Consider the following 16,566-nt stretch of genomic DNA (forward strand, 5'->3'; position numbering starts at 1 on the left):
ACAGTTTGGTGAGACAACAACACTCAAAACCCTTTTCTATTTTTCCATTCTCAAATGCACGAGCCATCTGGATTGCACACCCTTTTTCAACCACATCACCATCCCTAAAAGGCTTTTTACATCTCACTAGCTCGAGGCAGACCTCATAAAATGTAGTCAGACTTGAAAGTCGTGCAGTTGAAGATTTCATCAATATGTGTCTCTGCTTTGAAGGTTTTTTTTTTCCCCCCTCAAGGCCTCAGTAGGAGTGATGCATGACTCTTCAGGGTACCTCTCGTTTTTGGCTTTGTGCAGCATGCTGTGATGTTGGCTGATATACTCCTTCCACACAACTATCACTAGCAAGTACACAAGGCACTGTGGTTGTCCATTACTTTCAATGAACAAGTCATCATGTTGTTTCATCCACTTGGTGTGAAATGCTTTATTGCACATGCTTTAACTCCCATTGAAATCAATGGATGCTAGGCACCTAGGTGTTTCTGAAATCAATGGATGTTCAGACTTTTGAAAAATCTCATTAGGCAACAATCTGCATTTTTTAGCATCTAAATACCCTTAACATTTTGGCCCCAAGTTCTATTTTGAAATGAGACTTAGTCACTTCCCTTAGTCACTCAGATACTTCTGAAAATTTTACCCTAAAACCATCAACAACACCAGTTCAGAATATGGAAAGGAAAATATGCATTTTACGGAGAGGATTCAGAGCTAAGGCCCCAATCCTGCAAAAACCAATGAACATGCTTAAGTTAATGCACAGGATTAATCACACTGAAGTGAAGCCCATGCATAACTCTTTGCAAGACCAGAGCCACTTACCTCAGACATTTCACATATATGTGAAGATTCTATAATGAATCACTATCTTTTGAAGGCACCTTTCCTATCTTTGATGTTGGCTTCTCTTATGCATCCCATAAATACAAAAACTCTTGATTTACTGAAACAAATTGTATTGTGTTCTGCACTAGCTGACTATCACTAAAATGCCAGCTTTGGGAAGAGGAGGAGTCACCACATGCCTCAATTTCCCTCCTTTACATCACAAAGGCATCATCTGATCATGACAGACTAAATTGTTTTGTAATTAAAACCAACAGGAAAAGGCAGACTAACTATAATTCAGGAAATTATCTAGAAACAAAACCATTGATTTTCATTATGAAATTTCATTTGCATTATTCTGCACCCTTACCTATAGAAACACTTAACATTTTATTTAAAGCATACAAATATTTTTAAAAGATACATTTGTAAAGTTAAACGTATAGTATCAGGCACAAACCTGCAGCTTTTCATCCACATCATCATCACTTTCATCCAGATCTTCATGGAGTAACCGCCATTCATATTCTACATGAACATGAGAATTAAATCTTCCAGATAATGCTTGAGTAAGCTAAGGAAACACAGTAGCCTGTTAGTGACAATGCCATGTGCAATAGTTATGAACAGTTAAAATATAACTTCCTTGAACAGATGTAAAAATCAGTATTTTTTTTTAAAAGTGTAAAGATAATGTCTTTTAAAACAGAGTTTAGTGCTTCAGAAAGTTATTGGACAGGCAAGTTTGAAGACTAAAATCTTCTGTTTATCCACAGAGCAAATAAACCACATGCAGCTTGGTCTTGCACTACCCAACAATGCTCCTTAATCATGTTTTGGAGTGAGAGGATAACTCAGGCCTTATTTGCTTCAATTATTGGCTTCTCGGTTGAGACTGCCAAACAAAGAAGTTAACTATTATGGCAGTTTTTGATAGGTGGACACCAATCAAGGAGATACTGGATTGATTTCATCAATTCATTTCTTACAGGTCACTGAACAAATGCTGATGGTATTTCTGTGCTGCAAATACTCACTGAATACCCACTATGAACTATTAAAGTTCAGAAATAATCTATTTATAAAAACAAAATCATAATGGAAGATGCAAAACTTACCAATTCTTCACAGTGTGTATGTTTTAAACGTTTAGCTATATCAAGTGGCGTCTCTCCAGCTTCATTAGCTACAATTCAGTGAGAAGAGAAAGTCACACTGCTATGTGTAATAGGTGACATGAGTACATTCTTAAACATGAGGTAAACCTATAGTTATGTGATCACAGAATCATAGAAATGTAGGGCTGGAAGGGACCTCGAGGCAGGACCAAGTATACCTAGAATATCTCTGGCAGATGTTTGTCTAACCTAGTCTTAAAAACCTCCAATGATGGGGACTCCACAACTCCCTGGAAGCCTATTCCAGTAATGTATTTAACCATCTTTATAATTAGAAAGATTTTCGTAGTATCTAACTTAAATCTTCCTTGATGCAGATTAAGACAATTACGGCTTGTCCTACCTTCAATGAAATGGACAGCAATTAATCTCTGTCCTCTCCATAATTGCCCTTAATATATTGGAACAGTATTATGAGGTCTCCCTCTCAGTCTTCTTTCCTCAAGGCTAACAATTTCCCAGTGTTTTTAACCTTTCCTCATAGGTCAGGTTTTCTAAACCTTTTATTGTTCTCCTCTGAACTCACTCCAGTTTGTCCATATCTTTCTTAAAGTGTGGCACCCAGAACTGGACACAGTACTCCAGCTGCAGCCTCACCAGTGTCAAGAGTAGGAAAAAAAGCTCCTATATCTTATGTACGATGCTCCTGTTAATTGATCCCTGAACGGTATTAGATTTTTTCACAAGAAATGAACCTAACTAAATTGAGTAAATGAGCCAAACTAAGTTATTCTAAAACTGAGCTTCTTCCCTCACGTTAAGTTCCCCATCGGAGCATTTAGCTTGCTGCTGCTCATTGTAATAACTTACTGTGCTTCATATATTAAGTTATTACAGCTCCCAGAAAACCCCACTATGTAGCCTGCTTACAGGCCCAATTAAACAAAGGGATTTTTAGCTATATAGTGTGGTTTCAAAAATAGTTTAAAAACACTAGTTTATGCCCTTAGTTTCAGGGAGGATACAATTTTTTAAATTAAAAATTGGATTTTTAAATTCCAATTGGATTTTTTAGTTCTGGTATTTAAATTATAATAAATGTAAAGTAAACATGTTTAAAATGAAATCTGCATTTAATACAAAATGTGTTAAGGCCTAAATTTATTATAATTTAGTTATAAATGTGAAACATGGTTTGATACAAGAAGTTTATGTATACAAAACATTTAAAGTTGTTTTAATACAAATATATTTTATATGCTTTTTTGTGTATTTAATTAAATTCCAGTTACCATCCTAATGCAGCTTGACACAAATCATGAGCAAAAAGTTAATCATCTAGTAAATAAGCGATATTTCATTCACCATTTTCTAACATATTAAAAATGTACAATTAATAAGAATCTGAAATATTAAGCTATTATGACACAGAAGCCCAGTGATGGTTCACTACTCTGTCAGCAGCTCTTGTCAGGCCTGACATAGTCAGTACACTTAACACACACTAAAAGGTGGAATGTAGGACATCATTGGAAAACTAATAATTCACTGGTCATTAATATTCCTGCATGATGTATGTATGTGGTGTGTTCAAAGAGTTATGGATATGTGCTAGAATTATGTTCTTAAAATGTGTTTGACAATCAGTGCATAAGCCCAGTCTGCCCTAGACAATGGAATGAGTATTTGCTTGGCTGGCCAGCCTGGTCATCAGGCAGAGATAAGGAAGGTGCATTTACATAAAAGGTAAATAAAACTATCACGTTAAACCAGCGAGGGTTATCCTGAGAATGAACTCAACAGACAGAGCATTAACATGGCTCCTGCACCTCAGAAAGACACAGGAGACTAAATTCCCAGGAGGCCTTCCTGACTCGTAAGACAAAGAAAATTCCTTTGGGAATATAAGGGACAGAGAGAGACTCCATCTTTATCCTACACCTAAGAAGACAAAGAAACCAAGCATTTTGTGCTCTGTATTGAGGCCTGGCCACTGGGTCTGGTCAGCCATGCCAAAGAATGGTAAGAAAACTACATTGGGCAAAATCTATATTGTGTTAAGTTAGGTTTTAGCCAATAGAAAATTTATTTTTATATTGGTTTGTTTGTAATCTGTTCAATCCTTTCTACTCGGTATCTCTTAACCTATTGTCCTTTTATTAATACTCTTGTTTTATTTTTACTATAAACCAATTTAGTGCTGTGTTTGAATAGAAAGGATTGTTGAAGTTAAAGTAATACTCTGTACTTTTGTCTCTTTAAAGGCGCAACAAACCTTATTACTGCCCTCAGTGTTTCAGGAGAGAGCTGGATACTTCATGGCAGATGGTTTTTGGGAAATTTGGGACTGGCGTTGCATTGTGTAACCCTGCAAGTATTACTACCAAGGCTGGTGCAGACCAGGGTGGAGCTGGTGTGTTTTAGAAAGGCTGCTGGGATTAGACCACCGAATCAAGGCTGCTCGGGACACAGGCACTTAGAGAAATACATGCTTGTTGACTGGATGCTGGTGTCTGGGCTGTGAGCCACAGCAGAGCATTTTAGGCACCCAGGATTACAGGGCAGGTGGCAACACAACTCTCACCGGTCTGGGTTGAACCTCAAAATGTTATAGCTGTACAATTGCTTAAATAAATATATATAGTTATAGTGTACCATCCTAGGTAGCAAAAAGGTGTACCAAAATTAGAGTAAAGGTTCTATTTAGTTGCAAAACAACAGGTTTTAACGGTTATATCAACCAGTGAGAATGCATCTTTCTTTAGATAATAATATAAATAGAAATGGGAAAATTGATTAAAATCGATGATCTAACTCAAGGATTTCCACTTGATGATTTAAATTGTTAATTTTAATCAATCCACCCTGCTTTGTTTAAACTTTAATTTAAAAAAAAAATCAATATTTTATACATTTCTTAAAAAACTGAGATATTATACAGTGGAACATGTTACACAATGGAAGGGGAAAATGCACATGCATTACTAATCTTCATTTATCATTGCTACACTTTTCTCAGACACCATTTGCAACAGTAGCAAATATTAAAATGAAGTACACATTATCCTTTTACCTATTTCAATAGAAGCCTTCCCTCTCAGCAGCAGTTTGAGGCACTCAACATTGTCAGTCAAACAGCAGTAATGCAAAGCTGTGCTACCCTTATATGTTTGCTTGTCAAGGTTGCCACTGTTGGGGAAAAAAGTTGGTTCAAATTAATTTCCTAGCCACATGCTAATAAAGTTCTCTTCCCAAAAAAACTTGGACAACTAGATTTTCAAAAGACAGAATTAAAGTTTTTGAATCAAATTCACCCCCACTGTAACTCTATGTGGAGTACTATTTCATAGAGCTCAAACAGTTGCATTTTAATAATTAACTATACACTTACCTATTCTGCATTAAAAAGTCAACTATGTGAAGGGAAGTTCGATCAACTGATCTAACTGCAAGGTGAAGTGCTGTTTCGTCTTGCTCCTAAATTTAAAAAAACAAATGTTTCTTTTAACTATCAGCTAAGAATATTTAGGGAAAATGTCTCACATTTTACACTGTACAAATCTTACATTGTAACAGTGCAACTCCTGAATATTGATTTCTGCCTGCCTCAAAGAAAAAAAAACAAAAAAACCCCCACATTTTCCCTACAAGTCTGAATGTAATACTCTTCTCCGGACCTTTACAGTTTACAATATGTCAGAAAATATTGGGCTCGATTCTCCTTTCACACCAGTTTTACACTCATGTAACTCCATAAGCATCCACAGAATTAGTCTTGGTTTATGCCTGGATCAGTGAGTTGGAAATCTGGACCATTGTCTCCAATTCCTGGTCTTGCTTAAGACTGCTCTTTTCTACAGCAACTTTACAAGCAGTCCAAAGTAGTACAAAGAATCCTTTTTCTTACATGTCTGGCTGATGCATCTTGCTCACATGCTCAGTGTTAAACTGACTGCCAAATTTTGGGCCAGGAAGGAATTTTCCCAAAAGTCACATTGACAGGGACCTTGGGAGGTTTTTTGCCTTCCCAGGCAGCCTGGATCACTTGCTAGGATCATCTGGGCATACCCCATCTAATCAATTCTCTGCCATTGCAGGAACCTCTGGCATTAGTAGCATCTTGGTCTCTCTGTTCTCTGACCATGGCACATAACAGTTTAGTCTCCTGAAGACTGAAATTCTTTAGTCTAACTAAACTTAATGAGCTTAATAAAATGAGTTATCTGAGTGAAATTTAATACTCTGTGATATACAGAGGGTCAGACTAGATGATCTAATGGTACATTCTGGCATTCAAATTAAATCTATTAAAAGAATCTAAAATCAGGTGAAAATGGCAAAAGGCAGCATTTACTACTTCTGGCCTTCATACCACTGTGTATGCGTTTCTTTTAACTCTATAACCAGGCTTAGTTACACTACGCCAAGCTGCCAACTCCATAAACCTAAAAGAGTTAATGTATATACAGGAGTGCAAACCTGCCGTGGGAAAATCCAGCTATAGTTTTAAAAGCTATGGCCCCCGTTCATCCACCCTCTCTTCAGCAAGGCACTTAAAGTCTCATTGAAGTTATTGGGACTTAAACATGTGCATAAATGCTTTGCTGAATTGAGTCCTAAAGGGTGAATTAATTCTGGATATAGGCTTTTACAAAGGGGGATGCTTGCTGTGTTCAATATCCAGAAAGGCTGTCCAGCTGACTGTTCAGATTTAAAACTTAACTAAAACAAAACTAAGAACACAAACAAACAAAAGTCCCTCACAGCTGTCTAAAATATTTCAAGAATTCTTTCTAGTAACAATAAAGGAATCTATTTTTGAGCCTGAAATCTAGTTATCCCTTTCTTCTTATCAAACTGGAAAGCTATGATTTAAACACCCATCCCACAACCAGAATTACAAATGTGTTTTAAGAAAGTTTGAAATTATCAAGCACAAAAAATGAGGTTTTTTTTTTTTTAATGTTCCAGTTCTTCTATGTAGTCTTTTCAGTCAATTAATGTTGCTTTTAGCAACATTAGCACTACAGGCTACTTTCTGAACAGTCCAATTATCAGATCTCTTCCTAAGAAGATTACAAGAACAACAAATGTGGAAGACCAAACAATCACAGAAAAACTGATTTTCAATTCTAATAATGAAACTCTACTAGCACGTCAATCAGATGAATCCAAATGTTAAATATTCAATATCCTTACACATGCTGTATTGAAAGATATTCATGTGTAGAAACTCCCCCCCGCAAAAGACAAATAAAACTGGTTAAAACAAAACAGAAAACAGACTTGAGTTGTTTTTAAATAGTGCATTTTAAATCATGAAAATAAATTAAGAGTGATTTTAATTTTGGTTAAATTCATTTGCTCTCTTCTTTTGCTATTAAAAAACATCTTACAACAACAAGGACTTATGTGAGTTACTCAAAAATTATTAGTTGTCACTTTCATTAATAAAAACATGCTGCATCCCTTATTAAAATGCTGGATAGGAAAATTTGCCACTCTTACATGTCCATTGGCTAATGGAATTTTTTCAGTCAGATCCACACCATCAGCATATACTTGAACCAATCCAAAAATGTCTCTTGCTTTGACTGCTTCGCCAAGGCTATGCAATTTAGCTGCATTGTCAATATGTTTCTTCCTTGCATATTTTCTCTCAATATACTTGGCAGTAATATAATCTTTTCTTGCATTCCTGAAATTGAATATAATTTACTTTTAAACTTTTAACAGGATCTCTACCGACACACATACATAAACAGGCAAAAATATTTTAAACACAATCTCTACTCTGGGGAAGGGTTGTTTCACATACATTGTGATACTTCCCTATTCTCACATACATATGTATGACATGCAGTTTGTTTTATACGTCCAGTGTAAAATACAAATAGAGTAGAACCTCAAAGATATGACCACCAGACTGACCGATCAACCGGACACCATGTGAAACCAGAAGTAATCAATCAGGTAGCAGCAAAGACACCCCCCCACCCCATAAAAAGCAAATATGATACTGTGCCTGTATTGCATCCTAAAGGTAGGCATATCTGTGCTGCCTCTCCCCACCCGATGAGCAGGGCAGCCCCGTACAATTAGCTAGGAGGTGCAGAGCAGGAGACCGGGAGGGGATGTGTTTTTACCCCCAGGAGGGGGACACGCTATTTTCTCACACACCCCCACCCACCCACCCACCCCTGCCTGGAAGGGGACAAGCTTGCAAACTCATGCCAGTGCTGAGTAGGATGCTCAGCTGCTGCTGAAGCCTGGCCTGGAGTGTCAGTTTCTGGAGCCCGAACTGAGCTTTGTTCAGAGTTATGAATATTTCAGAGTTACAAGACAACCTCCATTCCCGAAGAGTCCGTAACTCTGAGGTTCTACTGTATTAAAGTTATGATGAACTGAACATCCAATATCCTCAGTGATATAGAAAAACACAGACATTTGGCAACAATTTTGTCTCTTCTAAAACCCTGATGTGAAATTGCGCTCATGATTATACCAGATTTATGCTTGAGAGTCACCTCAAAGCTTCATATTTTGGTTTGCTGACACTAACACTATGTAACATGCACCGAGCTAGCTTGTTTATACTAGTTGCTCATGCAGGGGTACAAGAAACCTTCTTTACACCCCTGCGCATATTACCCAGACCTTGGATCCAGATTCATAACAGTAAGCAGGTTCTGTATGCCCACTACTTCCCTTATCCAGGACATATAGACAGGGAATGGGTGGCGTTTTGGAGCTATTGGTATGCATGCTGGTTTTGTCACACTGGTTACTTGTACTTCCCTAACTGTCACTTTTTGTCTTATTCTTAGATTGTAAGCAGGGACCATCTTTTTGTTTTATGTTTGTACGGAGCTTATGAACGAAACTAGTTACCTGTGTATACATAGGAAATAAGTAATTCTACTTCAAAGATACTATTCTTCAACCAAAGAACTCTTGCTGTTAAGAGACTTACATAGCTAGCCAGAAAACTATAAAAACAACTCTTGGGACCTGATCCTTTCATCTCAGATCTGTTTAAGCTTTGTCGGGGGATGTTTGAGCTGAAAGACTGAGGTCTCCAGTTCCATTCTGGATAACCCTGATACTGCACATTGGACTGAACCTATGGACTAATTCTGAAAGAACTCTTTGCAATTCTAAAGCTCACCATCTCTACTATGAAACTGACCTAAGAACTCCAATTATGCCTGTATGTATAATGATCTTTTAACCAATACTCTCTCTCTCTTTTATTTTTTAATAAATTTTAGCTTAGTTGATAAGAATTGGGTAAGATCTGAAATATTCATTAACATGGAGGGTAATGTGTCTGATCCTTTGGGATTGATAAATTTATTTATATAATGACCCAGACTTCAGTAATCTTCATCATATTTGAGTTGGCTGTCTGGGAGGAAGCCCGTAGGCTGAGTTGCTTTAAGGGAACTGTGTTTTTGGCTTCTGGGTAACCAGTAAGGTATTGTGGAAGCTGTTTTGTTGCTGGCTTGGTGAATCTAAGTATTAGAAATAACCACCAGTTTTGGTGATTGTCTGTCCCATTCTTTGCAGTTTGCCCTAACTGAGCAATCTCAGCGTGGCCCACCTGGGACCTTGGGCACATTGAGTGAACTGTATCTCTCGGAAGTATAATTCCTTACCTGTTGTGGTCTTGAGGTTGTGCAGATATATACTACCCTATACACAGGGAGCTTGTGGCAAAGCCACAATTTAAGCCTTAGATAGTATACTAATGGGTGTATCAAAAATTGATAGATTAGACAAATCAGAGTAGATATATAGGAGGAGTCACCAAAAATGAAGGTAATTATTCTTTCAATGTTTGGAAACTGTCTACTCTTTCTTTTTCTTCCACTTTAAGTTAGTCTATGAATATATTGTATAAATTAAAATCTAAATGAAGCGGTCAGTATTTCAACGTTACCAGCTCCTGAGAAGACATCTAAAGAACAGGGAATGTGATAGTCAAATACAAATGAAAACTGCACCAAATGAAAACACTTCTATGCTTCTACTCTATTGTTTTATATTATTAAGTTTGAATTGTTTTTAAAATCTACTGTCACGAATGATTTAATATACGATCTGTTACAGATTACTGAAGAAGCGATGGCAATCAGAGCAAGTATGCTTTGTTCAAAGCTTGTTCTCCTGGTTTTAATTTTTTCGTTGTCCATCAGGCTGTCAAAGGAGCAGGAAGCTTGTATGCTTCAAAATCTTCTCTTTTCCTTCCTTAGACAGAATTTCATTTTGTTTAACCCTTCCCCTTTCTTTCACAGTGCTTAGCCTCTCTGATTCATTTTAGAGTTCCTCAAAATGTTATTTTTAATACAACTGTAGAATCCACATTTTTAACTGTTGGTGGGTAACAATTTCAATTAGAATTCACATGTAAAGTCAGATTCATATGAAGTGTTTTGTTAAAAGTTTCTTTTAATTCAACACATCTTTTTATTTGTGCCACCCATCTAAAAAGACTATGTGGTATTTTTGCAGACTTTTATTTTGTACATATCCCAGGAGATTTAGTTGGGCAGATGAGCTGTATCACACAGATTCATTTCCTATCCTTTAAACAGATGACAGTGCAAATGATTTCCATAGATATGAGTCATTAATATGAAAAAAACAGCTTTGTTTTTGGATTTGTTTTCTGTTAAGTTAAACCTTCCTTACAGCACCAAACTAAAGAAATCGTGGGCAACAGAGAAGAGCCAGGTGGGTAGCGCTCCCTGATATCGTACTGCTGAGCCAGGGCAGTTTCTGACTCTCCGGGAGCTCACTTCACCTAGGGACAATTTTTCTCTCTCTGAGTTCATGCAGTAGAGAAGGGGATGGGGAGCAGCTGGGACTTTAAGAGCCTGATTCTGCGAGGTACTGAGCCCTTCAGTTGAAGTCATTGGGTACTGAGGATGCTCAGTGATTCTCAGCAGGCTGTTCTTCATTTTAGTTTCTTTTTGTATTTAACAGTGTAGGAAAGGATATGGGCTTCAATTCTTGGTCTCCTACTATAGCCGTACCCGGAGACTTCAACATCCCCATCAGTCAGTGCGAGTTTGTCCCATAACTCGTAAGGTATAATGGAGGGACTTAGTAACACATAACCTTCACTATTGAAGAATCAGAGGTAGGGGGAAACGACGTGAACATATACTTTACTTATCATTAAGGCACCAGAAAAAGGGTTTCGCCACATTTGTGATGAAAATCGAACATGGAGTGGAAAAACAGATTAAGCAGCAAAAAAGACATTCCTGATGCCAATTTGAATAGTTTCTGTTTTCAACAAGTAATGGATCTATACTTACATATCGCTGCTTGGATTAGGTTTGACTGTCTCATCGGCTGGCAGACAAAATTCCATAATTTCATTGAAACCAGCATTCCCAATATTCTTGGCAAGCTGTTAAAAATAAATACCTACGTTTCAAACATATATGTTCAGTAACTAGCCATAAGCACTGTGCAGTCAGAGAACAAGATAAACGGAAATCAGGATTTCGGGGTTTTAGTCCTAGTTCTGTGACTGCCTATGTGACCATGAACAAGTTACACAACATCTTTGGGTCTCAGTTTACCCATCTCTAAAATTGAGACAATACCATCCCTTCCCTCAAGAGTTGTCTTCACAATTAAATTCCTGATCCAAAGCCCACTGAAGTTAACTTCAATGGGTTTTCTTGAAGTTTGAAAAACACTTTGAAATTCTCTGCTGAAAGATGCAATGTAAGGTAAGAGGTAAACAGTGAAGAAGTACTTGAATTCCTCACATGAAAGGCAATATTTAAGTGCCATATAGTTGTATTCTTTTTAAAAGGAACTTACTGTAAAGACAGCCCTCTTAAACACCAAAAACAATCAATCACTCTTATTAATATAATTTCTAATACCAGACAAACAGTTTCTTCAGTAATACAATGTTTTCCAATGAACTTTAATTTGAGAAAGGAAGATTTCTTGCTTGTATTTATCCAGAGGTATTTTCAAAGCCTGAAAGAATATAATTCAAATTATGAAAATATACATGGAGTGGAACTCGCTCACTATTTTCCTCAGATTTTATAAATTAATAAAAACATTTACCAAAAGTTCAGATGTTCCCAGCACATCTAATGTGAGTGACTGCATTCTGGAGTAGTGAACACCAAGTTCTCTATGGATTCCTGAACATTCAATACAAGTCAGAATTCCCAGATTTGTTGAAAGCCAGGTAGGATCTGAAGCAAAGAAAAAAAGCATAGAACTAAAGTTTGGTTAGGTAATGATTGCCCTGTAAAGATTAATAATATGGAAATGAAGTTCTACGAACATAAGATTCCTTTGTGTACATTTAAGGATTTCAATATTTATGTCTTTAAATTTAATCTGCTGGCAAATCTGAACCAGATCTTTTATGATGAAAGAAGTCAAAATGTGAGCTTTAGATGTTAAATTCCTTAGGAACGGAACTGTGTCTATCTCTATGGCCCTTTAACGGGATGGCTCTTTTGTATACATTTACTCATGTTCCTCAGTCTTCGCAGGATTGGGGGCTGTATTTGTACAGTAGCTAATATTATGGGAGAAAACTCCAGATTTGGGTCTGTGGTTGTGACTGTAATATAAATAATAATAATAATACCTTGTTACCTATTTTTGTTTTCTGAGTATATATTTTAGTCTAAGGGCAACAGCAGTAACATGAAAAGTATATACTCCATCATGACACAAAGGATCCTCAAGAAAACATTTCAGAGACATTAAGGAGTCTCTCTCTCTACCTACTACTCATCATCTCTCCACAACACTCTCTCTTTCTTCTATTCTACACCTTTCAAATGAAAATCATCCATTTTTAAGATCTAAACAGTTGTGTAATGTTTTTAAACAATGTTTGACCTCAGCTCCACTGAACTACTCCTTTCAGTAGGACAGACTCTTCTCATACTAGTTATACACCAAACTAACGAATTACTTAACAGAGTTACTACTGATTCAGAGCAGTGAAATGAAGAGAAAAACAAGGTCTAGTGTTTTCAGCTAAAGTGACAGCTCAGAAGCACTACTTCCTTTAGTGATTATATCATATAGGAGAAAGTGGGCAACAGCAGGAATTAAAAACTAACTTTAAAAGGATTAGAACAGAATTTCACTGATCAACAATACGAACCAAGAGTGAAAATTACACACTGCAAAGCACAGTCAAGCAGCAGCACTGTTTTCAAATGAGTGTACAATTTCAGAATCATCCTCTGGCCAGTTCTCAAAGTCAAGGAAAACAATTAAAAAATAAATAGTAACAAATATTATTCACAGAACATTTGTAATATCCTAGTAGAACTTCCAGTTTTACTGAATTTACAGTAAAATTTAAATTATGTAATAGAGAGCTCAATGAAAATATTTGATTTTGCAATTACTGCATCAAAAGTAACATAAGCCTGGCTAATTACCAAAATCTGTAGGAGAAAGGCAAAAAGCTTACTACTGATACTTTTTTTTTTTAAATTGACAATAGTATATAGCAAATCCATGTTAATGAACTTCTGCAATCACACTGTTAGCAAATTCTGCTAGATGGTTAATTGCATTTAAGAGAAAAAGGAACAATATAAATTAACAGTTTAAACACTCTTAATAGAAATATAATTTTACCAATTAGAAATACTTTAATTTAATCACCTTGCGCTCCACAGTCACAACACACATCATTTCCTGTCATCCTCTGAACCTCTGATATAATTTCTTTTGTCAGCTCTTGGACAATATTATTTTCTCCTGTGTTATCATCACCTTTGAATGCATTATTTAAAGCTTCTTCTTTGCTGTTCTGTAGCACAGATGTCCATCTAAAAACAATAGCAATATTTTGCTGTTTAAAATTTTATAAGCATCTAAAGTTTAATGAAAAGTAACAGTAGAATACCAACACCAGAAACAAAAGTAGTGAAGTAACTCACATTTGACACTCTTGTTCATCTTCTGCTTGAAAGTGATAGGTTCTGTCATCTGCATAACAATATATATTGACCCAATATTGAATACTGAATATATAGATATGGTCTCAGAAATTGTATAATTTGTATAATTTGATAATTGACTATTGACCTCTTTTTTCTCACGTTGGAAAGGCAGTAATTGGGTGGGGAAAAAAATCACATTTAGGTGACATTCACAGCTGTGTGGAGGTCTTAAGTGGTTCAACAGACCTTCTGGATAGGGGTGAATTTCACCCATATTATGTACATTGCACATTTACATCTTTGTTTAGAAGCCATCCTCACTCAACCTGCATATTGCAGTTTTAAAAATAGCAGCTGTCTTCCTTTAGAAGCTGACTTCATTATTTAGAGGTTGTGCCTTTATCATACAAGCCACAGGATAAAATAATAACTTTTTCAAAGATATATATAGCACATGTCCTCAGCGAAGACAAGTCCAAGCAAATTTTACATGGGGAACAAATAAAAAAACAAATTTATGTTGAGTCATCTGAGCATATAAAAAAGATCTGCAAATTTTATAAGCGAGTTCTCCTACCTTGGTAACTCAAAAATGACCATTTATTAAAGTTTTCAGGCACACACACAAAAGTTCACCTCTGCTCCAAGAGCAAATATTAGGAATTTCAACCTAATGGCAAATAATTTTAAAAATCAGATATGAAGTACTTCCCTCTGCTTCAATAACTATAACATTGTTACCATAATTCTATAATAACAAATTTACAATAGACTAAGTCTCTGGAAAAGAAATACAAGTAATATAGAATTTACAGAGTTAAGTAATATAGAATATAGAATTAATGCAAACAAAAAAAACAGCTAAAGGAGAAGATGAATTATGCAAAATAAAGCAAGAAACAGAAAAAAAGGAGCGTTTCATCTGTCATTTACATGAGTTGCAAAGTCATCAAGGCAGAGAGATAAGGAAAAAGCTGTTCCAGATGAGAGAAACTGTAGAGAAGGCTCTCAAGTCAAGAATGGTAAGATTGTGTGAAGGAACAGAAAGGAAGCCAGTACCTAGTGAGAAACATGGTAGAAAGAGAGGTGCTAGATTTGAAAAGTAGGCTGGAGCAAGTCTGCAGAGGGTTTTAACAACAAAGAGGGCATTTTTTGTAACTGGATCCTAATATAAAAAGAAACAGTGGAATGACTGGAGGAAATTGTGAGGTGATTACTCTTCTCTGCACACGTGATAAGGTCCACAGCAATAGTCTGCATATGCTGAGAGCAGATTAAGTGGGACTTGGGAATCCCAGCGAAGAGAGTTGCAACAGATACGGTGAGAGGAGATTAAAATATAAATGATGACATCAATAGTTGAGTCGAGGCAGTGGCATGATTGGGCTGTGGCGAAGAAGTGGTGATAGGCAGTTTTGCAAGCAAATGATATGGAGACAAAGTTCAGGGTCAAGGGTGTTGCTAAAGTTATAGAGAGTGGATACCAAGTGAAGGAGGGAAAGAGGAGATGGAATCATGTTTGAGGCTATGCTGCTTCCCCAAGATAAGCATTCCGGCACGTTTGGTTTTTACTTAAAAAGACAAAATAAGGAAAATTGAATTTAAAATTCCAAATCTTTTGTGAGTGTTTGTTTTTTTAAATTGAAAGAAAAAAAAACAATCCAGTGCTATGTTCAATAAGTGCTGTTGAAACCCACTGCCAACCAGCAAACACAGTTTTGGAAAGAGAGTGAAAAATAAAGAGACTCTAAAAGGCAGAGTAGAAGGAAAGAAAAGAGAAAGACATAGGAACAAAGATGTAGAAGGGTGCAGTGTTTATTGAAGAGTGAAGCAAATCATCATTATAATTCATAAATTGTACAACAAAACAAACAACAATACAAGGTAAAATTTTCTGAAGTCCTTGCATGATTTAGGAAATGAAGCCCCACTAAAAGTCAATGGAACTTAGGCTCCTAAATACTAAAGTCACTTTTGAAAGTGGGACTAGGCTCCAAAATCACATAGGCACTTCTGGAAATTTTACCCAATGATGCCAGAATTTAGTTAAATATTAACATAAGTGTGTGTCTTTTTTGATAAAATTTTTAATATTAGCAAACCAAGTCCCTTATCTTGCTATTAATTTTGTGTGAGCAGAACTCTGAATCCCTGCAAACCCCACTGACTTGACATCAGTGGAGCTCTGCAGGGAAACAGGTATCTACTCACATGACTAAATTGCAGAATCAGGGTCTACCCCATGTATGTACCTTGGTCTAGACTGATTATTTGTATAGTAGTTAAACATGACTCTCTTATTCAAAATCTTAAAAATAGGAGTAAAGGACACACATTGGTGTAAAATAATTCACAGGTTTCCAAAAGCAAAAAATATAATTGAACGATTAGGGTTTTTAGCAGGTAACAACTGGGTTTAAAAACAAAATAAAAACACCAGAACTTATTAAGGTGCACCTACTTGTGGAGAGGTTAATAGCTTTGGTTACTGGTAGACAGGCTAGTTATTCAAAAAAACAAGACCCTGGCCTTGAATTATTCAAGTGTAACACTGTACAGATTACAATATATTTTTATTTTGAGGAAGGCAACAGAGATACTGGCCTATGAGATTTAGTCTTAATATATCTGAAAAGTTACATCCATTCTAGGTATAAAAG

General features: G+C 36.3%; 1 protein-coding gene across 5 annotated transcripts in view; it reads right to left on the minus strand.

Annotated features, from left to right (window-relative positions):
- ASAP2 (ArfGAP with SH3 domain, ankyrin repeat and PH domain 2) overlaps window positions 1-16,566 on the minus strand; it is a 166,023-nt gene that overhangs the window by 38,045 nt on the left and 111,412 nt on the right. For all 5 annotated transcript variants that reach the window (XM_038397774.2, XM_038397777.2, XM_038397776.2 and 2 more), the window contains 9 exons: window positions 13,904-13,952; window positions 13,626-13,792; window positions 12,048-12,181; window positions 11,273-11,367; window positions 7,455-7,644; window positions 5,338-5,423; window positions 5,020-5,135; window positions 1,947-2,014; window positions 1,289-1,402 (listed from right to left, as the gene is read on the minus strand). In XM_038397774.2, coding sequence (XP_038253702.1) covers window positions 1,289-1,402; window positions 1,947-2,014; window positions 5,020-5,135; window positions 5,338-5,423; window positions 7,455-7,644; window positions 11,273-11,367; window positions 12,048-12,181; window positions 13,626-13,792; window positions 13,904-13,952 — 1,019 coding nt within the window. The remainder of the gene's footprint in view (window positions 1-1,288; window positions 1,403-1,946; window positions 2,015-5,019; window positions 5,136-5,337; window positions 5,424-7,454; window positions 7,645-11,272; window positions 11,368-12,047; window positions 12,182-13,625; window positions 13,793-13,903; window positions 13,953-16,566) is intronic.

Source organism: Dermochelys coriacea, chromosome 3, assembly GCF_009764565.3.
Source record: "Dermochelys coriacea isolate rDerCor1 chromosome 3, rDerCor1.pri.v4, whole genome shotgun sequence".
NCBI lineage: Eukaryota > Metazoa > Chordata > Testudines > Dermochelyidae > Dermochelys > Dermochelys coriacea.